This window comes from Mesocricetus auratus, unplaced genomic scaffold, assembly GCF_017639785.1.
Source record: "Mesocricetus auratus isolate SY011 unplaced genomic scaffold, BCM_Maur_2.0 Super-Scaffold_100019, whole genome shotgun sequence".
Lineage (NCBI taxonomy): Eukaryota > Metazoa > Chordata > Mammalia > Rodentia > Cricetidae > Mesocricetus > Mesocricetus auratus.
Genome location: NW_024429200.1, coordinates 6,636,095 through 6,662,293, shown reverse-complemented (window position 1 = coordinate 6,662,293; position 26,199 = coordinate 6,636,095). Strand labels below are relative to the sequence as shown.

General features: G+C 39.7%; 1 protein-coding gene across 6 annotated transcripts in view; it reads right to left on the bottom strand.

Annotated features, from left to right (window-relative positions):
• The window catches only part of Cnot4 (CCR4-NOT transcription complex subunit 4), a 93,410-nt gene that overhangs the window by 52,185 nt on the left and 15,026 nt on the right, over positions 1-26,199 (bottom strand). For all 6 annotated transcript variants that reach the window (XM_005082394.4, XM_013122257.3, XM_005082393.4 and 3 more), the window contains exons 2-3: positions 10,038-10,303; positions 5,439-5,636 (exon numbers count right to left, since the gene is read on the bottom strand). In XM_005082394.4, coding sequence (XP_005082451.1) covers positions 5,439-5,636; positions 10,038-10,211 — 372 coding nt within the window. In that variant the 5' untranslated portion in view covers positions 10,212-10,303. The remainder of the gene's footprint in view (positions 1-5,438; positions 5,637-10,037; positions 10,304-26,199) is intronic.

The following is a 26,199-nucleotide window of genomic DNA, read 5'->3' as shown; positions in this document are numbered from 1 at the left end:
GCAGAAAAGGTGTTTTCATTTTGTGTGTGTGTGTGCGTGTGTGTGTGTGTGTGTGTTCTGAAATATATAAGGAGAGATTATACCATTAAGAATTCACTTTTAATTTTATTAGTGATTATTTAAAACACTGAATTGTTCCGTAAGACTTTTCAAGGAAAGTGGAATGTCTTTGGGGGATCTTGTTTATACTTTTAGTGTTTTATCTAAGTGTCCTATTCATATGTATACTTGATTTATCTCAAGGATTTCTCCATCCTTGTCTTTTGAAGGTGTGGTGGTGCCAGAGCTTAGGAGGCAGAGGCAGACAGATCTCTGAGTTCAAGCCTAGGCTGGTGTACAGAGTGAGTTACAGGTCAACCAGGGCTACACAGGGAAAAGCCCTGTCTTGAATAACAAAAACAAACAAAAGTGTTATAGGTTATGGATGTTTTATTTTTCTCTTCTGGGAAATATATGTTGTCTACTGGAAACTGGAATACAGGTGTCCCACCTGGTACAAGAGTATTTAGGGCACAGGGGAGAAGAGGAGCTTAGACAAGCCCAAGCGACCTGAGTCATTTTCATTAAGACAGAAAAACAATGGCATATGTGGCCAGAAAGGAAGTCTGCCATAGGTCATGAAGTGTTCAGGCCCTTATAGGGGATTTGAATTTTACTCTGATTAAGAAACGTGGTAGACTATTGTAAGAAAGTGAAGGATACAAGCCGGGCGGTGGTGGCGCACGCCTTTAATCCCAGCACTCGGGAGGCAGAGGCAGGCGGATCTCTGTGAGTTCGAGGCCAGGCTGGACCGACAGCCTCCAAAACAATACAGAGAAACCTTGTCTCGTAAAAACAAAACAAAACAAAACAAAAAAAGCATAATAAAATACAAATGAATGTGATAAACAAAACAAAAAAGGAAGGCATGTATTGTAACATTAGCTTTTTAAAAAGTAGGCGGCAATCAACCACTTTTAGAGTTAAGAATTGAAGGCCACCGGTTAATGGAAACAACTTTCTGGTCAATTACATTGACATGCCCATAAGATAGCCAGAATGGTATTTCCAGAGCACAGATCCAGCATGTCATTCTATTCTTGAGAACATTCAACAGCTTTCCATTGCCTTTAGGATAAAATGCAAATTCCTCAGCATTGTTGACAAACCTTTCATAATTAAATACCACTCAACTTGCCCTAATCACATTTCTCACTATTGAATTCTAACCTTCCAGACAAAGAAATCAGATTGTAGAAAGAGGTCTTTCTCATTCAGAAACACCTTGGACATTCACCACACAGGAAAATGTTAGCCGAAAGATAACACACTGAAGCAACACAGTGCTCCTCACACTGGACTGTTATCTCTGCAAATAAGCAGGTGCTGTTTTGTTTACTGTGTATGCTAGGCGTCTTACATAGTATTTGGCATGGTGTAGGTACGCCACAGGTCTTAAATGAAAAAATAAATTGTGTTAGCATTAAGTGAAAAGAATTAAATAAAAATCTCACAACACAGAATTAAATAACTCACAACACAGAAAGTTCAGGAGTTTAGGGCAACAGATTGTCTCAAAAGGAAAATGAAAACTTGAATGTATACATCGATAACACTGGTAGGCCTCTAAGTATCAGCAAATTACCAATGGTTCACATGAAATAGGCTGTTACAGCAAAGAAAACTGGTGATGACATGTTATGTCTGAGCTGAGGTAGAGGTAAGAGCTAGTTGTTGGATGCTTTGCTTTTCTGATCTTCAGTTTGAAGCCTAAATCTCAATATCAGTCTCTGGATCTTCTTTATTTTGTTACAAAATTCAAAGAATTTAAACATTCTATATTAACACGAACACTCTAGATTTTGCCTAGCAACTGATAAAACAGAGGCAGAAGTATTCTTTCGGAATATGGTCAATTATTCATGGACACTGCTAAGAAAGACAAAAATGTGACAATCAAAGGCTGCTTAGTGGATAATAGTGGATTAACAAAGCAATCATTAGCACAGAATACACCAGAATAAAGTCACTCAATATGCCTTTGCCTCAGTTATTCATTTACAAAATGAAATGTTTATGCTTTAATAGCTGCTTAATTCCTCAAATGAAATGCTCCTTGGAGCCGCCACATACCTGAGACACTACCTGATCTTACTTGCTGCCTAGCTAATAACATTAATACTCAAAGCTCACCCTTATCATCCTTTTCTTGGAGGTTTCTTTTTTAAAGGACATGCGTGTTTTGCCTGCATGTAAGTACGCTCACCATGTGCATGTGGTACCCTCAGAGGCCAGAAGAGGACGTCAGATCCCCCTGGAACTGGAGTTAGAGATGCTTGTGAGCCACCATATAGGGTCCTTTGCAAGAGCAATACGTGCTCTTAATTGCCGGACTATCTCTCCAGCCCCCTACTTTTCTTTTCAAAAATGCATGAGCACTTGAATTCCATTGCCTCTACTGTAAACTTGTTAAGAATACAGTCTATGTCTGGCTTGCTACCTAACTTAACTCTTCAGTATCAAACATAATATATTTTCACAAAATTCACATTTTCTTAAAAATGATTATCACCACAAACTTGAAATCTTAGGATTTTAAAGATATAGTTACCTCTTAATCATCAAATTACCCACACCTGAGATTTTTGTCTACTGACTAATAGATTTGATAACTGATCTTGATATAAAATTTTATGACATACAAAAGTATTTTAAACTACACTTTTAGATAAAATTACCTCTTAATCATCAACAAATCACCATATCTTCTAAGATTTTTTTCTACTAATAAAAGAATACAATTGATAATCAACTTCTAGATGTGGCTCTATTTTGCTACCAATACCAGAGTTTGCTAAACTAAAGATAAACAAGCAAACAAGAGGTAAATTCACATCCAAAAGCTCTCAAATCAAGATGAAAATCCCAACAAGTCACTGAAGTAGCAATTTCAGAAAGGCAAAAGTAATCAGTACAATTAGGGAGAAGTAGCAAAAAGACATAAGTGAGCCAGCCAGAGAGGTGGGTAAAAGCGCTTGCTGTGCCTGTCGACAACTGAACTCTCTCCCTGAGCCCATGTAAAGGTCAAAGAGAGCCAACTCCACAGCTGTCTTCTGACCACCACATCATGAGTGTATTCTCCCTCAACAGCACGCATGTATACATGGGGGGGGAGGGGGAAGGGGGAAGGGTGAGAGAGGAGGAAAGGGAGGGGGAAGAATGAATAAAACGTTGTTCTAAAGGCAGAGTTGAAAGGGACAAAGGCAGATTAGGGCTAGTCATGGTCAAGAGAAGTGGTCACAGGAGAGGTAGGATTGTGTCTGCCTGAGGAATGGAGAAAATAGAAGTTTACAAACAAGATGGAAAAAGTAACTGCTGAAATTAAGTTATGAGTCTAAATACCTCTTTAGCTCAGGATGACCCAGCACTCATTAAGTATCTTGTTTGTTTGTTTGTTTGTTTGTTGTTTTGTTTTTGAGACAGAGTTTCTCTGTGGCTTGTCCTGAAATTAGCTCTTGTAGACCAGCCTGGTCTTGAACTCACAGAGATCCACCTGCCTCTGCCTCCAGATTGCTGGGCACTACCACCGCCCGGCCTCAAGTATGAATTCTTGACCAACCCCTTTGCAAAAAAAGTAGGTCTCCTGAATAAGATATAAACACTACTGCCAAGGTTCCTGGATATAGACTCCTAGTAATTCTTTGTATGGATGCCGTGGTTGTAGACAGGGGAGTGGATATGAACCATGGCACATATGTGGAGGTCAGGGGACAGCTTTGCAGAGATGATGCTCTCCTACCATTACAGGAAATCCAGGGACTGAACTCAGGTCATTGAGTCATCTTACTGGCCCAGATCCTAATAATTCTTGAGTTGTATCCATTTTTAATGCTAATGATAGGTTCTTCTAAGCAATGTCTCCCTGTGACTATCTGGAGGATTTTTGAGGCTTTAATATAAACTCATCAATTGGTGAATATTTATTTTTATAGTCTTTACAAAAGCAGCCAGCAGATTCAGTTATGGTTAGATAAGAAGTTATCCCTCCAAAGGGATCATATACTGAAGGTTTGGTCTGTAGCTGGTAGACATGAAAGGTTTGGCCTAATCAATGATCAATTTGCTTACAGATTCATAAATACTAAATTACTGGAAGGTTGCAGACACTATGGAAAGTGGGGCCCATGCGGTTGAAGGGGGCCACTGAGGTGTGCCTTTGAAAGGTGTCTTGTTCCCAGCCCCTTATTTCGTCTGTCTTTCTGCCTTTTGGCTGCATGAAATGAGCAGTGTCCTCTTTCATAGTCAGCTGCCAGCAGGATGAGATCTCACCTGAGGCAAACAGAGCCAGCTAAAAACGCACTGGAACCTTAGGCAGACGCTATGAACCAAAATACATCTTGTTTTAAGTTTTTTTCCCCCAGCCCACCAGGAATTTGCTACAGTTAGTAAAAAAGCTGTTGGAAACAGACAAGTGAGTGTTCTATGACAGAGCTAATCCCCATCACTCTGAGGAACATTACCTCAAACTGTTATCAAGAACGTATTTTGGAAGACTACACAAAGTCAGCACTTTCCTACTGAAGCAAACATTATAGCTGATACTCAGCTTCAATTTTCCTTCCCAACAGTCTTGTCAGCACTTTGTGGTATAGTGGAAATTAAAAATTAGCAGATACTAATCCCAAGCCCACAAGAAAGTATAAGCTCAGAGAAACTTTGATAAGACAAAATAAAGGAAAAGAGAGGTTAAGAGTCACTAATTACGGAAGTGACCACAAAGAACTTGGTCTTTTATTTCACGTAATCAAATTCTCATTCTTTCCCTAAAACTGGCTTAGAATGACACAGTAAAAGAATGATGATAAACTACAACAGTTCTGAAAGGACAAGGGTTACTACTTGGGGAGCAGTGAGATGACTCAGATGGGTCAGCTGGTAAAGACACTCACTTTGAGACTGAGGACCTGAGTTAGATCCCCAGAACCCACACAGTAGAAGGGGAGAACTGAGTTCTGCAAACTCCTCTGACCTCTACATATACACTGTGGCGCGCACACACTACTACTTGGGCATTAACATTACTTAGTAGGTTCAAGTAACTGTGTCTCCAATCATTTGATCCACACAGCTACAGAGAAGGGAAAGAGGAAAAAAACATTTCTCACAACTCATATTAACCTTATGGATAACAGGATCATTATTTTCACAAGCTATCAGCACTAAAAGGGACTTTTAGTTCAAGTTTTACAATTGAAACTGAAGCCCAGTTCATGCCTAAGATCACAATTGGCCTCTGGTTCTTAACCATTATAAAATTTATTACTGTTATTCATACTTTCTTCCAAGACTTATTATTTTCAGAGAAATCTTCCAGCTTCTCAGGGTCAATTATTATTTTCTAACAATACAAGTAATCACAAAGACCATCTTGCTGACAATGAAAGCAGAAGAGGACTTACTTCTGGGTCTGCTAGGCGCTGTGACAGACCTACAACAAAGACGAGGTTTTTTTGTACCACACGTACACTAGCCAAATGTTTTCGATTTTCTGAAATTTTCTGTTTTCTTTCATTTTGTTTCTGTTTTTTCTCATTCTTTATCCTTTGCAATTCTTCCTGGGAAAGTGGTTTATAAACTGCTGGGTCTTCTGGATATGGCTATAAGCATAATAAATAAGATGAAGTTAGCATTAAACAGAAAACTGCATAAATGGTAAATATGCAATTCTGAGCAGCAGGTATAAAACTATTAGTTTCCTCTCTTCTAACTATTCCAACTGCTTTAAAATATTTTACTTAATAAAAGTTAAAAGTTCTAAAAATTATTTTTTAAAGCTTAGCAGAGATCATTTTTAGCACAAATGTTAAAACATCAAAATCAACCACTTAGTCTTGGTATTCCCATTACAGCTTACACACAGTTCTTAGGAAGATTGTGTTTCTAAGATGCTGTGTAAAAGGCAACGAAGATCTGGGCCCAGGCTGCTGCTGAGGGCTATGTCTAGGTCCATGATGCTATAGCAGCCAGGGTTTATGTTGATGTCCATAGCTCCTGTTGCCACCAGGGCTATGCAGAATCCCAGTGTTTGGGCAACCACCCTGGGCCATGTGAATGTCTGAGGGCAATGCTGCTGCCAGGGCCATGCTGGTCTGGGTGGCCTGCACAGCTAATTGGGGTCATGTTGACTTCTGGACTCAGACAGGCTTCTGCCAAGGAACATGTCTGGGTCCATGGTCCTACTGCAGCTGGGGTCTGGGTTAAAGTCCATGGCACATGTGGCCACTGGGAGCTATGTGGATGCCCAGGGTCAGGTCAGTCACCGGAGTCCATGCTGGTTGCCGAGGGACATGCTACAGTCAGGGCCATTCAGATCTGAGTGACTTGAGCTGCTGCTACCCAATGCCATAGTGACACAGGGGCCACAGCTGCAGTTGAAGGCCACGTCTGAGTCTGTAGCCCTACTGGTCAGGGTCTGTGTTGATGTCCCAAGTTCCTGTTACTATGGAAGACTATATGGATGCCTGACAACTAGGACCATGTTAGTGCTCCAGGGTCATGCTGCACCTGGAGCTGCGCTGATCTAAGTGCCTGCACTGCCACGTAGGGCAACGGTGACATCCAGACCCGCTGCTGCCGATGACCATGTCTAGATCCTTATCTAGGTAAGTGGTACCAGAGCAGCCAGGGTCTGTACACGGAAGCCCAAGGGTGTGGCCCCAATCTAATGCCTTAGTCATGTCCAGGGGCCATGCGGCCACTAGAGTCATCCTGATCTAAGTGGCCTGTGCTCCTACCTGGAGCATTACTGTTGTCCAGGTCCAAGCTGCTGCAAAGGCCCATGCTGGGTCAGTGGTCCTGCTGCAGTTTGAGTTTGTTTGTGTGGATGACTGTGGCCCATGTTGCTTCAGAAGGCCATGCTGAGCCAGGTGTGGGACAGCTAGCTCTGCCCCTCACTTGACACTGCAGCAAGAGAGCTGCCCCATCACTATCACCCAAGAAACACAATCCCACCCCTCACCACAGGTGGGGGAGAGCTAACCCTGACTGCATGGATGTCGGGTAGCTGGCTCAGGCTCTTGCCTGAGGTGAGCAGACCAATAGCCTGGACTTAGCAGCTCAACTACAACCCAAGCCCACAGCTGGGACTTGGGTTGGCCCACCCTAACTTATACCCCATCTAGGACCTGCTGGAGCTAGTGAAGGGACTGGTCCTGTGGAATGATAACCATGGGATCTCCAAAACACAGGGCAGCCATAGAATATTCCAGAGGAGTTTCAGTGAGGATTCAATGATGACGGTGTACCAGAAATCAGAGGCCTTGAGCCAGACCAGTGACTCACTGCAATGGACATTTGCAAATAAAGCTGATAAAAGGGTATAATGTGTGACATACCACAGGTCCCAATGACACCAGGATGAATGAAGAGGTATTGGAGAGTCAGGAAAGATGGAGAAGAGAGGGTTTTTGTTTTGTTTGTTGCTTGTTTTGCTTTTGTATTTGTTTTTAATTTCTGTTTGGGAGCTACTGGGGGGGTTGTATGGTGAGATTACAATGTAAGCAGAATTGTAATACATGATGTGAAAAGTCCCAAAGAAATTGTGTTAAATATAAAAAAAACAAAGAGGATAGTTCTATCAACAAAATGAATGTTTAAATATTTAAGGAAGTCCTACTATGTGCTATAAAATACTCAGTTATATGCTTGTTTGCGCGTTATGTGCAGGGGTGTATGTGTGTGTGTGTGTGTGTGTGTGTGCGCGTGCGTGCGTGCGTGCGTGCATGCGTGCGTCTAGCAGCCAGCAAGCACCAGGGATCCTTCCCACCCCTCTGGTGGTAAGGTTATAAAAACATGCCTGGCTTTTACATGGATGCTCAGGGTCAAACTCTAGTTCTAAGGAGTACTTGACCAACTAAGCCAGGTCCTCAGCCCATATCCTTTTTGGTTGTTTGTTTTAAATACATTGCTGGTCTAAAGAAAAAAGATGAGCATAAATATTTAAGACTGGTTTAAGAATTCAAATTTAGTTCTAACATTATCTGGCCATGTACCCTAAAACAACCAGTCTCTAAATCTCAGCATTCTCATGTATAAGTAAAGTAAAAACAATCCTAAAATTTGATGTGCAGATTAAGTAATACTCATAGAACAATTATCATCGAGCCCTTAAAAAATACTAGCAATCTCTCTCCTATGTGTTTTCATCGTTTCCTTCTCAGGATTATAGTATTTTCATTCCTACAGCTAATATCAGGGCCACTGGTGAATCCAGAATGTGAAATCAGAGTGCCAGGCTTTAAATTCCAGCCACCCTTCTCCAAAACCACATGACCATTCTGCCCCAGCCTTCTCATCTGTAAAATGGGAATCACACTTAAACCAGAGGTTTTGCAGAAGTTAACAAGGTTAAAAGTGATTAAAATGTGTTCTGCACATATCAGTCCTAAAGACTCAGTTATCAGTACTACTAACACAATAAATGGATGGCATTATTTATAACCAAGTATAAAGATCTAAGGGCAGATGTGATGACTGATTTTCACTGTCAGTCTTACTGGATTTAGAACCATCTAGAGACACACCTCTGGGCTTGTGTTGAGGGTGTTTCCGGAGAGGACTAACCAAGGAGGGACAACCCACTCTAATGTGGCTGGCACCGTCCCACAGACGGGGGTGCATAACTGAATGGAAAGGTGAAAGGTCAGCTGAGTGTCAGAATGCCCCTCTCTGCTTTCTAACCCTGATCAATACCTTTTCTGTTTAGTATTGCACATTAATACAGAGCATGTTTTCCTAGTTCCACATTATCATATCCAAACTCAATAGTTCTCTACCAATCTTAATTAGAAAGCACCAACATTGTCTATTTTCTTGGCCAGAGAGATTCTGTAACTTTACAGATATAATACAGCCAGATAGTTAACACAACAAAGGAAACACTTGGCCCTGACTCCCAGGCCAGTGCTCTTTCTAATTCATTATGCCTTAAAGATCACACAATGTTTGTTTTAAAACCAATCACTCATATTAGATACAAAGCAAAGGATAGCTGGACTACAATCCACAGCTCCAGAGAACCTAGATCCTTCTTCCAGTAACTGATGGAACCAGATGCGGAGATCCACAACCAAGCACTAGGCTGAACTCCAGTAATCCAGTCAAAGAGAGGGAGGAGGGATTACATGAACAAGGGAGATCAAGATCATGAGGAGAAATCTACAGAGACAGCTGAACCAGGCTCGTGGAAACTTATGAACCCTGGACTGACTGCTGTGGAGCCTCCATGGTATGTGAAGGGAAACCTTTTCCTTGAGAGAAGCCTTCCTGCCAGCCTGATTCCAGAGCCGCATCAGTCCCAAATAAACACACAGGAGGCTGTATTAATTATGAAGCTGTTGGCCTTGCTTGTTTCCTACTGGCTAGCTCTGACTTAAGTAATTACCCCATAATTGTTAACCTATGTATTTCTTTTACCGGAGAGGTTTCCGGGCTTCCTACCCCATGGTGTTACATCTTGACTCTCTGTGTTTCTCCTTCCCAGAGTCCTCATGGACTCCTAGTCCTACCTATCTAGATTCCTTATTGGCCCAACAGTGCTTTATTGACTTATACATAGGACTTCCCCCAACACCACGGGACTGAACTAGGCCCTCCATATGTGGGAGACAGTTGTGAAGTTTGGACTATCTGAGGGGCCCTGGGAGTAGATCCAGGATCTATGCAAGGCTTGAGCTAGCTTGTTAGAGACCATTCCCTATGAAGGGATGCCATGCTCTGCCTTAACTCAGGAGGGAGGGGCTTGGTCATGTCAGAACTTAATGTGCCAAATTGTGCCGATTCCCTACAGGAGCCCTTACGGATTGGGTGGGGGGGTGACCTGCGGATCAGGGAGGCAGGAAGAGAGGTAGGAGGGAGAACTTTGGTTGGAATATAAAATGAAATTTAAATAAATATTTTAAAAATTAAAAAAAACCTCATACCCACGGGGAAAGAACTATATAGTTAGTACTGGATAGAAAAAAAACATACAGTAAAATAAAGTTGTTTAAAGCACTTACCTTTCTACAGGCAGGACAAAGCCCATTCTCGTCAGTGCGAATGCGATGCCAACAAAATCGGCATATCTGGTAGCCACAGGTGCAAGGGAAAAAGTTAATATCGTCTATCTCCAAGGGCTCCATGCAAAGAGGGCATTCCACAGGGTCTTCTTTTGCATCAGGACTGCGAGACATCTTCACGCTTATTAGACAGCAGCAAAGGTTTATAATAATTTAAGGGAGAAGGAAATTCAGCACTGAGAACTAAAATGTAGAACTCTGGAGACCTGCATGAGAAAAAATAAGAACATACCATTTACTATGGAAAAAATACTTTTGCAATAATCATAGGATAGATATCAGAAAACTTCTGCATATGAAGAAAAAAGAACTGGCATTATTAGGTTTCAGATGCATTAGAAATGTAAAAGAATTCCCATTTTTTTCCAGCTAAGACATTTAATGCTGATCTACACGCTGTTTATAACCCGTTTTAGGAAAACATAAAAGAAAGGAGATCTCCAGCTTTAAAATAGGTCTGAGGTCAATGGAATGGCTTGGAGGGGGAACACTGGCTGCACAAGCTTACTGACCTGAGCTCAATCACCAGAGCTCACACAGAAGAGAACCAGCTCTGTAAAGCTCTCCTTTGACTTCTAAACACAAGCCATGACATGCGCATGTCCACATATTTGCTCTCTTAAACAACAAGTTCAAAACTATGCACACTTAACTATGTAGCTTTCACTAAAAAGTTAAGGACCGTAACAATTAGGATATGCCAAAATGTATCAAAATTTACAAAAGGGACTGATAAAAATAAGATTTAATCACCTATAGTTACATACTAATATAAAATTCTTGCCAGAGAAAATACAGTTTAAAACTAAATAAGCATGCCATAACTGTTTATAAGTATGTAATACTATGCCAGTGAAAACTGCTGAGCAAACATGTATTTATAAAGATTTCTTATACTAAGTACTACAAAAAGCATTTAAGAAATCAGAATGAATAGACTTTTCTAACCCAGTCATGCTTTGTGAAATGTGAATTCTTTTTAAGTTATGGAGAATTGAAAAACAGGTAACAATTTCATGCTAAAGAGAGAATTAAAATCACTACTTGCAGTTGAAAAATGGAAAAACTGCAATCCCACAGAACAATGGTTCCAAAACAACACACAATTCAACAAAGCAATTTTAAAGGTTACACTGAAGCGTGTATGAGAACAATTAACACTTCTGAGGGTTAAATGTGATTATTAGCCCTATCAGATACTCAACTGGCTTCAATGAAGCTGTAACTTCTTACTCCAGGAAAGGAGAGAAAATATCAAAGAAACTAAAAAACTAAGATATAGAAATCAATAATAAAATTTTACTTTAATTTTTAATAGAAATCACAATACAAATCAATACAGATTGGATAGACAACCCCCCACCCTGTTTGTTTGTTTGTTTGTTTGTTTGTTTGTTTGAAACAAGGTTTCTCTGTAACAGCCAGGCTGTCCTGGAACTCACTTTGTAGCCCAGGATGTCCTGGAACTCACAGAAATCCACCTGACTCTGCCTCTCCAGTGTTGGGCTAAAAGACATGTGCCACCATTTTATAAAGAGTAAGAAACACTGGTAGAGATAGTGTCCTTAGTAGGGATGGACCATTTTATAAATAATGAAAACGCTGACACATATCTAACTTGCACCATAATAAAATAACACCCTGAGGGGTGGTGGCACAGAGGCCTTTAATCCCAGCACTTGGGTTTCTGAGTTTAAGGTCAGGCTAGTCTACAGAAGAGTTCCAGGACAGCTAGGGCTACATGGAGAAACTATGTCTTCAAAAGCCAAAATAAATGAAGAGTTGACTAACATGAAAAGAAGAAAACAAAAGAAAATAACGTAGGTTCAGTTCACAGTTCCCACATGGTGGCTCTTAAACATCCATAACTGCAATGCTAGAGGATCCAACACCCTCTTCTAGCCTTTAAGGGCACACATGAGAAATCTTTAAAAATAAACAGCCAGACAAAGACAGACAGGTAGATAATGGATAAAGAAAGAAAAGCCTGTGTTTCTTATTCAATATACTGCCTAAGTAAGAAGCTCTTCTGAATAAATACACCCATATACCAAGCATTGGTGTTATGTTCAGCAGCTATCATTATATCAATGAACAGAAACTGCCAATATAACATCCACAAACAGGGAAAGCATTAATAGTTAAGACCCAGCAGTATTCCTGGAAATGCTTATACCCAACACCAATGAAGTGGAGACATGAAGATACAAGAATGCTGAGAGTCTATATTACATAGAAAGCTACAGTATGAAACCCTGAGAGAGAGAGAGAGAGACAGAGAGAGAGAGAGAGAGAGAGAGAGAGAGAGAGAGAGAGAGAGAGAGAGAGAGAGAGAGAGAGAGAGAGAGAGAGCGCAATTTAGCAAATTAAATAATAAGGTATTTAGGGGCCTAAAACACAGAAAAACTGTTACTCTTTTAAAAGTAAGGAAAATGCTGCTTTTTATTTTCCTAATCTTTCTATTGTAACTCGGTAAATTCTAGAATGCTAACAGTTTAACAGCATTAAACTAAAATAGTACTGTCAAAAATCTTCTGTTCTATGCACAACTAATTCATTGTGCTGCCAGTAAAAGTGGTTCACCATGCCAGGGGGTGGTGGACACTTTTAATCCTAGCACTCGGGAGGAAGGCAGATCACTGTGAGTTTGAGGCCAGTCTAGTCTACAGAGCAAGTTCTGGGACAGCTACGGCTACACAGACAAAGCCTGTAGAGAGAGATAGGAGAGAGGGGTTCACCAAACGAACATTCACATACAAAATCAGAGTGTTTTCAAAGTCTGTGTTCAAAGTGCTCAAGAGGTGAAAGCAGAAGTGTTGTTTAAAGATGGAGGCCTACCTCGGTTACAGTATAATAAAGTCTCAAAACACCAAAAGAAAATTTCCATTAAAAATGATAGCCAAGAGTTGTGTACACTCCTGTAATGCCAGTACCTGAAAGGCAGAGGACACACAAGGCTACATACAACAAGGCAGTCTCAAAAAGAAAACACGAAGGCTATTGCACAGCTGTTTGGGGTTTGCCTAGCATACCCAACACCCTGGGTTTTACCCCAGCATAACATGACAAATACATTATATATAATAAAACATAAAAATAAAGAGCTACTTATATACAAAATTAGATGGATTCTAATTATGAAACACATTTGTCCAACATCACCAATCCCAAAAATAAAAGAAGCGGGGGGAGCTTTAAATCCATGGCAATGCAAACCTACTCAACCAACTCAAAGGTTATGCTTCCAATCTACAAAGTAATAGTCAATACCTGGGTTTTATTACTCTTTAAACTACCCACACTGAGATACTTTCAAAATTATCAACAGGTGTTCTCCCACTAAACTAATATTCTGATCCCTTATATAATTATATAAAAACAATTGTGAACTTTAAAAAGAAATAGAGCTGGGGGAATTTATCTACTCCCATTCTACCATCAAATCACCACCACTATTTTATTAAAATGAAATTATATTATACAGCTTCCTATAATGAAAATACATGCCATCTATGTCAGCAGTATACATGTATACATATTTTACAAGAGCAAATGCACAAAGCATTCAGAATCCTTGAAAAGAACAGTGTCTATAAATATATTCAGTCTCATTAAGTTGCTTAAAGTGGAAGTATATCATGTTTTTAAAATAAAGTGAAATGAAAAATTTTACAAGCATGTATTACACTCCTATATATTTATATTTCAATTATGCTAAAGAAAAGTAAGTTTATAAAATGTATAAACATTTCAGTCTTCCCTATAATTTCTCTCCAATGACAGAAGGAAGAAGTATGGAGAATTAAAATCTACTGTAAAAAAATCTACGTAATTTACATGCTATCCATAATATGAATGAGTTTTTATTATGCCTCAAATATCAAGGGATGCAATGTTTCAGAAGGTGTATTTCCCCAGATGTTGTTCCTCAACAGCCAGCCACCATTTCTTCAGACAGGGTCTCTCACTGGCACAGTACAAAAAAACAGGCTAGGATGCCTGGAGAGTGAAATCCAGGGATCCAGCTTATTCATCTCCCCAGTGCTGGGATTTTAGTGTACAACACTATGCTTGGTTTTTTTTTCACATCGTTCTGGGAATCGAACTCAGGTTCTAACAAGTAACATATGAATTGAGTCAAAGTATCTACTTGTACTTTCTTCACCTTTGAATTTCTACAGAACTGAAGATCATCATTTTTAAAGTAGCTAAGTGCAAGCTAGGTGTGGTGACATATGTCTATAACCCCAGCACTTGGAAGACTGAAGTAGAAGACAAGGAATTTATGGCTAACCTTGGCTACACAATTTGTTCAAAGTCACACTAGGATAAAAAAGACCTTACCCCAAAACACCTTAAAGTAAAAACAAAAATAAATAAAACAGCTAATCCTACAGATATCCACTATATCAGATATAGTACTAGACATTTATAACAATGATGGTAATGTCTGAGAATATTAATCATTAATAAGTTGACTGTACTCTCAGTGGCCCTCATTCTATTTACACAGGCAAATTTCAGGTACCCTTAGCAGTCACAATCTAAACATAGCTACGCAAACACAAGGTAGGATTTTTAAGAATGGAGAGAAAAGGGGAAATGTTGATGCTTTAGATAAATTATGCAATACTTTTTTCCACTTTCTCGTCAAAATTTAAAGTCACCTGTTAGCTTAGAAAAATAAAATACAGCTCTGAAAATATATCTCATCAAGCAAGAAAGCTTCCTACTCTAGCAGAGGACTGAGTTCAGTTCTCAGCACCCAAGTGGATACTCAAAACTGCCTCTAACTCCAGCTCCAGAGGATCCAAAGCCTTCTTCTCTGACCTGAGGCCAACTGCACTCACATGCACATCACATACAAATCAAAAAACAAACCTATACAGACAGACAAGACTAATTGATTACCGTGGTGGTTTGAATGAGAATAGCCGCCCACAAGCTGTTGTATGGCATTCTTAATGTGTTCTGATAAATAAAGCTTGCTTGGAGTCAAGAGGGCAGAGCTACTAGCTGACCATAAAGGTTTGGAGGACTAGAGAGAATAGGCAGGAAGTGGTCGGACAGGGCTGACAGGATCTCAGCCCTTTTATAAGGAGGCACAGAAGAGGCAGGAAGTCACCGATGGCTGCTGCCCTGCTTCTCGGATCTTTCAAGTTCTTACCCCGATATTTGGCTCCAAATTATTTATTGATGAAGATGAATTAGACTAGCGCTTCAATAAGCACATTGAGTGATACATTCCTAGTTGGTGGGACAGTTTTAGGAAGGATTAGGAGGAGTGGCCTTGTTGGAGAAAGTCTTATATGGAATAGGCTTTGAGGTTTCAAAAGTCTGCACCAGGCCCAGTCTTTCTCTCTCTGTCTCCAACCTGGGGACCAGATGTGAGCTCTCAGCTACTGCTCCAGCACCACAGATCTGCCTGCCTGCCGCCATGCTCCCTATAATCACAGTCATGAACTCACCTCTGCAACTATGAGCAAGCTTCCAATCACATGTTTTTCTTTTTTCTTTTTCTTTGGAGGGTGGGTGGTGGGTGGTGAGGGGAGTCTTCAAGACATGGTTTCTCTGTGTAATCACCCTGGCTGCCCTGGAACTTGCTTTTTATAAAGCAAGCAGACTGGCCTTGAATTCAGAGATCAACCTGCCTCTGCTTCCCGAAGGCTGGGATTAAAATGCTTTCTTTTTAAGTTGCCTTGATTATGGTGCCTTCACAGCAATAAAACAGTAACTAAGACAATTACTTATGCTTGATCTATTTCTTCACATTTGCAAACAATCTGTAGACTCTAGACAAAGGAATAAACATCTACCCACTCTCAAACAACGAAAAACATGACTAGAAATTTGCCTTAATTTTCATGTATCTATTCTTTAGCTTATAGAAAAAAGCAGAAATTTTCTAATATTCCTCATAGCAAACTAGCATGGTGTTACTATACATTGCAATCATATCATTTTAAAACCCCATGGCTAGGCTAAGAGTACAAATTAACAGAAAAGCGTCTGTGAAACATGTGTGAGGCCCTGGGTTTGAAATCACAAGAGAGTAGGAAGACTTACTCCTAATATTGCATCTATCAACATCTTTGATTTTTAAACCTAGACAGGTTAAGGTAAAAAGAAGAGGTTAAAGAACCACAGATGAAGTAATTCTAAACTTTCAGTGACTGCAATGGAAAAGGAAGCATGAGTTGTAAATGATACTCAAAACCATAGAGAGAAATCAGCAGTATCATTACAAGGAGACAGAAAAAGAAGTGGACAAGTTTGAAAACTAATCCTGTGGTCCCATGGGAGTAGACCACATAATGAAGAAAGGTTAACAACAACAAATCCAGCTATACTCTGGATTTTCATTTGTTCAATAATAACTTCAACTCAACTAAATGAATACAGAGAGAAGAGATGCAAGAGCTGATAAACCATTAATGGGAATCGAAAATATACAGTATTTTAAAGCTTTGAGGATGAATGGCACTGCCCAGACTTTCTCATTTATAGACCATGTCGTCTGTCATTTATAGAGTCCTAAGTGACAAATCTCTTCACTAGATCTTTAATATATTAAGAAGTAATGAGAGCACTCGGAAGGCAGAGGCAGGCGGATCTCTGTGAGTTCGAGGCCAGGCTGGTCAGACAGCCTCCAAAACAATACAGAGAAACCCTGTCTTGTAAAACCAAAAAAAAAAAAAAAAAAGAAGTAATGAGAGTAAAAATGTGATTTTTATTATTTTATTTTCCTATCTTGCATTTTCCCATGAATATAATTTGTACTTGAGATAAAATTATTTATGTGGTACTTTCAAAAAAAACATGTTTAAAACGAGTGGGGGTGTGTGTGTGTAAGCATGTGGTCCATGCACACACATACAGAGACCAGAGGAGAAGGTTAGGTGCCCCGGTTCTCTGACTTTCTGCCTTATTCACTTAAGCCAGGGGTCTTCCACAGACCCCGGAGCCTAAGCCCCAGTGATCCTCCTGTCTCTGCACTGCAAAGGGGCTGAGGTTATAGGTGCACACATGGTCATGCTCAGCTTTTTATGTAGGTGCTAAGGATTTGAACTCTGGTCCACAGGTTTACTCAGCAAGCATTCTTACCAAACAATCTATTCCTGAGCCTATCACAGCCTTTTGATTCATTTCTCATTTCCATACACCTCTATCACTATGCTCCACATACTAGCTTTACAAAAAGTTTCTAAACATGCTTTTAACATACGACCTATAATACTAATTCTAGATATTAGTCCAAGAAAAATGAAAATATGATTCACAAAGGACTTATATACAAATGTCCACAGAGACATTTTGCGTAGTAGCCAAAGTGGAAAAATAAAAAAAAATATTTGCCATATAAATGAATAAACAAATCTTTCAATAGAATACAAAAAAACTGCTCAGAAAAAAAAGAAAACATAATAAACACAGTACTAACAAATGTGAAATATATTATGCTCAGCACAAGAAACCTGTCACAAAATTAACCCTTTTACATAAACAAGCAAAACGAAGCTCTGATGACAGAAACAGTCTGGGTGATAAGTACTGAGTGGGAAGCAGTATGAGGAGCATCCTAGGTGACGGAAATGTTCTCAATCTTGACAGAGGTGTGGGCTACACAGTTGTACATATCCGTTACAACATATTAAACAAAACTTGTTTCACTGTACATAAGACCTCAAATTTAAATAAAACTAAGCTACAAAACTCTCTATAGGCTTGCGCCTACTCGGTTGGAAATAGGATGAGGGAGAACTGAAATCTCTATTCAGTCACAGAGATCTGAGGAAGGAGGACAGTCTCTGGGACATTACCTACAACTACAAGCCCAAACTTTTACACCAGTCTCCTACACAGCTATTCTTCAGTACAATAAGAAAGATGTGGAAACACAGAAGGGATTCTGGTTGACTGAAAAAAGTTAGCAGGATTACAAGGTGGCTTAGGAGACGAGGAGCTTCCCGCCATGCCTAATGATTGGAGTTTGATCCCTGAGGACCCACAGGGCAAAGAGTTCACTCCCAGTCTCGCTTCCACACGCACACTGTGGCACACATGCACTCAGATACATGTAAATAAATGTAGTAAAAAAAGCTTGTAAGCTGGGCAGTGATGGCACACACCTTTAGTCAGAGACAGGAGGATCTCTGTGAGTATGAGTTTCCCAATACCTGGTCAAAGGAGACTATGTCTATGTAAAACATCTCCAGGAACCCGCAGTACCAACAAATCATAGCAGAAAGCATCCCAAAGCACTGAACCCTTCCAAACTAACCCTATAAATATTATATATTACATATAATATATTAATATTATATATTATGCATATTATATCATATTAAATGTATAATATAATAATATATTATATAGAAAAACCTTAAATATACAATTGATGAATTATGAAAACAACTGATAAAGTTAATAAGTATACTAAAAAACATGACTGCAACTTTTTTTTTTTTTTGAGACAGTCCTAGAACTTGCTCGGTAGACCAGGCTGGCATCGAACTCACAAGAGATCTGTCTGCCTCTGGGATTAAAGGTGTGTGCCACCTCCACCCAGCACAATTTTTTTCTAGAGGTCTCAATGTGTAGCTCTTACTAGCCTGGAACGCACTGGATAGACCACACTGGCTACCTCAATGCTTGGATTAAACAGACACACACCATCATGCCTGACACAATTTACTTCTGAACATGAAAAAGAGATAGTCTTCTATAGAATCAAATTTTAATAAAGTAATCAGCTTGGAAATTTGAATACAAATCCTAAAGGTGTCTTAAATAGGAAAATAAAAATATTAAGTAGTTTCTTATTTAGGTGTTTCTTCTGATAAATGAGCTAGTGATATACTTCACTTAATAATAAATAAAGGAGTATTTTTAAACCCTCACAGTCAAAAGTTATACTTAAAAAGCTGTAAGGAGGGGCCAGAGAGATGGCAGCCTGAGTCCAGTCCTCAGAACCTACAATAAGATGGAAAGAGAAAACCAACTCCAAAGCTGTTCTCTCGCCTCCACACATGAGCGAGTCGTAACCCATGCAGCTACACACATCACATCCACACACACAGCAACAGCAACAATGAGAAGGAGGAGTGCAAAGACGCTCAGTGGCTAAGGACACACACTGCTCTCGTAGAGGACCTGAGTTCAGGCCTAGCACCCACACTGGCAGCTCAGAACCACCTATAAATCCAGCTCCAGGAGACCTGACACTTGCACTCATGTGCATAGACACACACACATACAAATAATTAAAAATAAAAATAAAATTTTAAGATAACAATTAGGTAATACACCTCTACTAATATTCTTGGCTAAATAAAAACTAACAAGCAGAACAAAAAATACCCTTTTTCTATTTACTTCCCAGAAAATATATTACTAACTTGGCAAAGAATTAAAAGCAATTTTTTAAAGTTTCAATAAAACACAATTTTAAGCAATGTGTGAAACTGCAGATTAAAAATAGCCTTATCATTCTATTCATATTCTAGAAGGGCATAAGACAAAAGAACAATGTCTTCTGTTCTAAGAGTAGGATAGTAATACTCTTCAAGGTTTTCCAATCATAATTTTTTAAACTGGTACTGAGTTAACACATTAATTCATAGCGCAAAAGACTGTATTATTAATAAATGCTCTGGTTAAGAATCAACTTGTCTCAACCCAGGAGCTACCTGCCTAACATGCCCAAGAACCTGGGTTCCATCCCTAGAACTACAAGGGGGAAAAGTCATCATGTATGTAACTTACTTCTGAAGTGTTACTCCTATTAAATTCCTAAAATATACTAAAACATGAATATAAGCAACTTTCATTTCAAATTTTGTAAGAAATTGCTACTCTAAAACATTTTAAAAGTGACATATAATTCAAAACAAAGCACTAAAATTGAAGTGGATATGTACCACCAATGAAATCATAAGTATCGGAAAATCAACACAATGCAAAAATCTACATCAATTATAATATCCTCCAATCAAATAACTTTACATCTGGATATTTAACTTAAGTTAATAGTTTAACTAAAAGAAATGCTGGTTCTTTCGATTTTGCCTAGCAGTTTAGGGTGCAGTTACTGCATTCTCATAGTCAATTTAAAATCTGAATTAAGACAGTACCAAGTTCTGGGAAACAGGGAGGACCCTAAGAGAGATATCATGGTACCCCAGAGAAGGGGAATGGGACAGGATCTCCTGAGTGGACTGGGAGCATGGGGGAGGTAAGAGGGAGCTGGGGGAAAGTGAGGGGGCAAAGAGGAGAGGAGAGGAGGACATGGAGGGGCAGGAAGGTTGAGTCGGGGGAAGAAAAGAGGATGAGGGATAACATAACAAGAGGGAGTCATTATAGGTTTGAGGAGAGATCTGGCACTAGTGAGATTTCCAGACATCTACAAGGATGACACCAACTGGCAATCTAAACAACAGTGGAGAGGCTCCCTTAAATGCCCTTCCCAGATAATGAGATTGACGACTACTTTATATGCCATCCTAGAGCCTTCATCCAGTAACTGATGGAAGCAGAAGCAGACACCCACAGCTAAACACTGAACTGAACTCCTGGAACCCAGTGACAGAGGGAGGAATTTAGATTAACAAAGGGGTCAAGACTGGGCTGGTGAAACCCAGAGATAGCTGACCCGAACAAGGGGGGAGCTCATGGCCCCCAGACTGATGGCTGAGAGGCCAGCATGGGAATGATTCAGACCCCCTGAATGTGGGTGTCAGTGAGGAGGCCTTGGCGTTCTTTGAGGCCTCGGGTACTAGATCAGTATTTATCCCTGGCATCAAAATGGACTTTGGGAGCCCATTTCCCATGGAGGAATGCTCTCTCAGCCTGAGCACATGGGAGAGGGCCTAGGCCCTGCCCCAGATGATATGACAGACTTGAAGGGCCTCTCCCTCCCTGGAGAGTGGAGTGGGAATTGGGTGGAGAGTAGAGAGGGCTGGTGGGGGGTGGGGGAGGCAGGGAGGGAGAGGGAGCTGGAACTGACATGTGAAGCAAGCTTGTTTCTAATTTAAATTAAAAAAAAAAAAAAAGACAATACCAAGTCCTGAATTTAGAGCATCCAAACTGATCTGCTAATATTCCCCAGATGCTTTCTGGGTAATTTAAAAAAAAAAGAAGAAAGAAAAAAATCAATGGAATATATAAAATTAAGCTTTTTCAAAGTCAAGGGAAAGTCAAAAATCAAGCAATTTCATGTTTTAAAGTCTCATCATTGGTAATGGAGAGACCCTGTCTCAAAAAAAAAAAAAAATCTCATCACTGGAAAGTTTCAAAACAAAGACACCAACATCTCTAGTACTCTCAGAGAAAAGAGACATCAAAATGTAAATGGCTTGGAAGAATTCTGGGGTTTGCTGAAATTAGCAATCCCACAACAGCAAAGAGAAATGCCTTGCAATTTGTTTATAGAATACCTAAGAAATAAAGCCTGTCTTTCATGATTCACAAAGATTACAAGTGGGAAATTAAACAAAATTAAGCAGATCATGACACAAACTGTACAGGGCAAAAAACATGTCTGTCTAAAATGAAAGAATCAAACAACTGATAAAATTTTGGTGTGTGATATTTGAGGTAGGAAAAAGAATTTCATACAAGTTCAAAACTAACATACTAATATTAGACACATGGCACATGCCTGTGATTCCAGCTATATCTGTCTCTTTATAAAACACAGACCAGTCACTGGTTGAGGCCTGTAATCCCAGAACTTGGGGGAGAGAGACAAGAAGGTTTGAGACCAGCCTGGTCTACAAAGCAAGTAGGTTACTTACTGAAAACCTGTTTGCAAAAACAATAAGTACAAAAAAAAAATCTCCCAGGAAGGAAGGTGAGAAACTCCAGTTTGTACAGGGGGCTGCTTAGTAGACTCATAACTGGTCAAGGTGCTGAGAATAAAAAACAGACTATTGAGTGTTCAGTCATAATGGAACATTGGTATCCACCCACCCTCCTCTTCCAAAGCTCAGGAACACTGCTGAAGAAAACTGAAAATAACAAGAATATCAGTGTCAAAGGATGGCAAGCAATGTTGTAAACTGTTGTTCTCGGGATGTAACATGGCTGTTGCATCCATGAACTCTCAGTATCCATGGTTACCTACATGAGACCTGCACAAGACCTTCGGAAGACTGAGCCCATCAACACTCCATCACGAACAGCCAGCTCACCCTTCCCAGAAGAGGGATAGGTAGGTAGTTAGTGGCTGTGCTGTGGGGAGGGGAGTCATGTTCCTTGGTGTAACAACTGATAAGCTACTCTTAATTAAATTCCCTACCCATCCCCATGCAAGCAGCCCTAATTAAATCCCATGGGGTGGGCACAGGCACACATACACAGAGTGGTGCACATTAAAGTATAAGGGAGACCTGGGAATAAAATGCTCTGTGGGAGGGGGATATGAGAGGATAATGGGGGGGGGGTGAAGGGTGTGCTCAAAATACATTGCATGTGTAGGAAATTGGGAAAGATTAAAAGATGTTTAAAAACTGAAGGAACAAATTAAACATTCATTTTATAGTATAAAACAGTAATGCCAACAAAACTGATTAATCTGAATGGGAAAGGTCAGGCAGTGTTGGCACACACCTTTAATTCCAGCACTTGAGAGGAGAATCTCTGAGTCTAAGGTCAGCCTGATCTACAGACTGACTTCTAAGACAGCCAAAGCTACACAGAGAAACCCTGTCTCAAATAAAAACAAAACAAACAAACAAAGAATGGGGAAGAGGAACTGGAGAGAAGGCTAAGCAGTTAAGAGCATTTGAGGCCCCGCCCACAACACAGGTTATTTTCCTACACACACTGGGCAACTACAACCACCAGTTGATGCCCTTTTCTGACATCTGAGGGCACTGCACCAATATAGTGCATATACATATTCAGCCACACATATATTCACATAAAATATCTTTAAAACATGAAGAGAGACTGGAAGAGAGGGTTCCGAGTTTAAGTGTATTTGCTGCTCTTGCTGAGGACCTAGGTTCAATTCCCAGCCTCACATGGCATCAGTCCTATGACCATCTCTAAGTTTCTCACTTCCATGTCCTCTTCTGGCCTCTGCGGGCACCAGGCATGCACACTGTGCACACACATGTATGCAAGGCAAAACACTCATACGCATAAGGAAAAATAAATCTAAAAATAAAAGCATGGAAAGCTTAATGTTGCTATACTGACAAATAAATTAGTTTAAAGTAACTTTACACATAAGAATCTGCTCATAAAGTCTATTCAGAGGTGGGGGAGAAGGAAAAGAGAAAAATGATTGAAAAAACTCAATGGGGAGCATGTCTCAAAACAAAGTTCAGGGAGGAAGGTTTTCTTACACAGTTGGCTGTCAACCTCTATAGCTATAGAAATCTGGAAGATAAACAACTCTGCAAAGAGAAGATGTCACCAGGAAACCCACAAATCAGCCATCAGACCAGGCAAAAAAACATGGTAATATACATAACCACATTGCCTTCCCATCACAATTATAAAGAGTATTAAGTAGCTGCTAAAAATTTTGCTTGTAGATTTATCTTATATTCTCCATTTTTCATGGTATGTAATACAATATGTGACAAGTAGAAAATACTAATGCTATGGTAACTTTAAAAGACTAATGTTTTAAAAATGCAGCCAGTGGTGGTGGTCTATATCTGTAGTCTAAGGAGGGTTAAAGCCAGCCAGAGCTAATTATTCAAAGCATGTCTCAAACAACAGAAACAATTACAAGCAAAAAGCAAAATAAGAAAGCTGGCAGAAAACAACAAAATAAACTTTAAACAAAAAAAATGTTAAGGACTGGTACACTGTTCTCAACTTGCACTTTTATACTTAACACACACTGGAAGTTCTTCCATCTTGAGAGATATTCCTACTTCATTATTTTGTTAGCATAATATATCACATTACATGGTCACAGAGAATTCAACAACTTCTTATTACTGATCCTTCTGTTTTCAATCATTTGGCCCATAACCTTTAACACATATATTCATATTTCCCTAAGACTTATTTTACTAAACAATAAAAATTACTGAAATTATCAAACTTACATGTTTATCTAAAGAAAGTAGAAACAAGAGCCTGATATTTTATATCAGTATGTTATTTTGATACACTAAAGTTACATGTATTTATAATTCCAGATGTTCATATTAATGTGTGAATATTTATTAATAGATGTGATATAAACATTCCCTTACAGATATGTTTGCATTTACTAATATACTAACAAACATATGTCAATATTTTCTCCAGTCATTATAATTTTTTTGAGACGGTCTACTTATGCAGCTCATATTGGCCTAGAACTTACTTTGTAGCATAAGCAAACCGCAACCTCCAAACCCTCCTGCCTGCAGCTGCAAAGTGCTGGAGTACAACTATGATTTAACACAGTTGGCTAACATTTTTAACTTTTTTTTAAACATTTGTTTATTTACTATGTATACAGTGTATACAGTGTTCTGCCTGCATGCATGCCTGCAGGTCAGAAGAGGACACCAGATTTCATTACAGATGGTTGTAAGCCGGGAATTGAACTCAGGACCTCTGGAAGAACAGCCAGTGCTCTTAACCTCTGAGCCATCTCTCCAGCCCTTTTTTTTTTTTTTTTTTTTTTGGTTTTTACGAGACAGGGTTTCTCTGTATTGTTTCGGAGGCTATCGGTCCAGCCCGGCCTCGAACTCACAAGAGATCCACCTGCCTCTGCCTCCCGAGTGCTGGGATTAAAGGCGTGCGCCACCACCGCCCAGCTCTCCAGCCCATTTTTAACTTTTAAAAAGTTTTGTAAATTAATTTGTGGGAGCACTCACGCTTGGTCAATCCTCCTTGCACCACATGGGCTCCATCAATTAGACTACTGTTGGAAGACTAGGCAGCAAGCCTTCACCTGCTCAACAGTCTTGCCAGCCCTTAACACTTATTTTTACAGTGAGATTTCGCTTAGGGTATGTGTTTGTCCATGTGTCTGCAGATACCCAAGGAGACCAAAAGATCCCCTAGCATTAGAGTTTCAAGTAGTTGTGAGCCATCCCACACGGATGCCAGAAACCAAGTTCTCTCTATTCCTGCGAAAGTGCTCTTAACCTATGAGCCATATCTTCAGCTCCTAAAAAACATTTTGAATGGTTTCATGTTCTTTGTTTCTGTTTTGTTTTTTAATTTGTTTATATGGATCTGGAAAGATGGCTGAGCAACTACCAGCACTTACTACTGTTGCAGAGGACCCAGGGTTCAGTCCTCATCATATGGTGTCTCACAAGCACTCCTAACTATAGTTCCAGGGTTTCCAATGCCTTCTTATGATCTCTGCAGGTCCCAGGCACACACATGGTACACAGATACACATGCAGGCAAAATACCCATATACATAGAATAAAATAAATAAATCTAATTTTAAAATTTTGTATGTGTATATGCATGCACAGCAGTCTATGTGGGCATAGAAATCAGAGGACAGCTTGTGGAAAGTTGGTTCTTGATTCTACCACATGGGTTCAAGAAATCACACTCAGATCATCAGGCTTGACAGCAAATGACAATACCTGCTGAGCCATCTCACTGGCCCCTTGGTATCTATAGTAGCATTTCTTACTGATGCAGTTGCTGTATAAAATTTTCAACATTTTATTTTATTTGACCATTATGACTGTATGTACTATGGAGTGCATGCACTACACAATGCTTCAGATAGTAGGTGCTGGTTCACCTGGGTCCTTAGGAAGAAGAGCCAGTGAGTGCTGTACCTGCTGAGCCATCTCTCCAGCCCTGTTTGTTTACACTGTTAGTGAAAACTTTATTGACTGTGAAATTTTATGTGTGGTATATATATATATATATACATATATATATATATATATATATATACACACATATGCATTTGTGCATATGTATGCAGAGGCCAGAGGGTGACATGAAATATCTTCTATCACTTTTTTTTTTTTGATACAACACCTCTCACTAACCCTTTCAGCCAAATTCAGCAAAACTAGCTGGCCAGGAAACCCAAGAATCTTCCCATACGACCTCCCTAGCACTGAAATTTTAGGTTTACACCACCACATCTAGCTTTTGGATCAGTGCA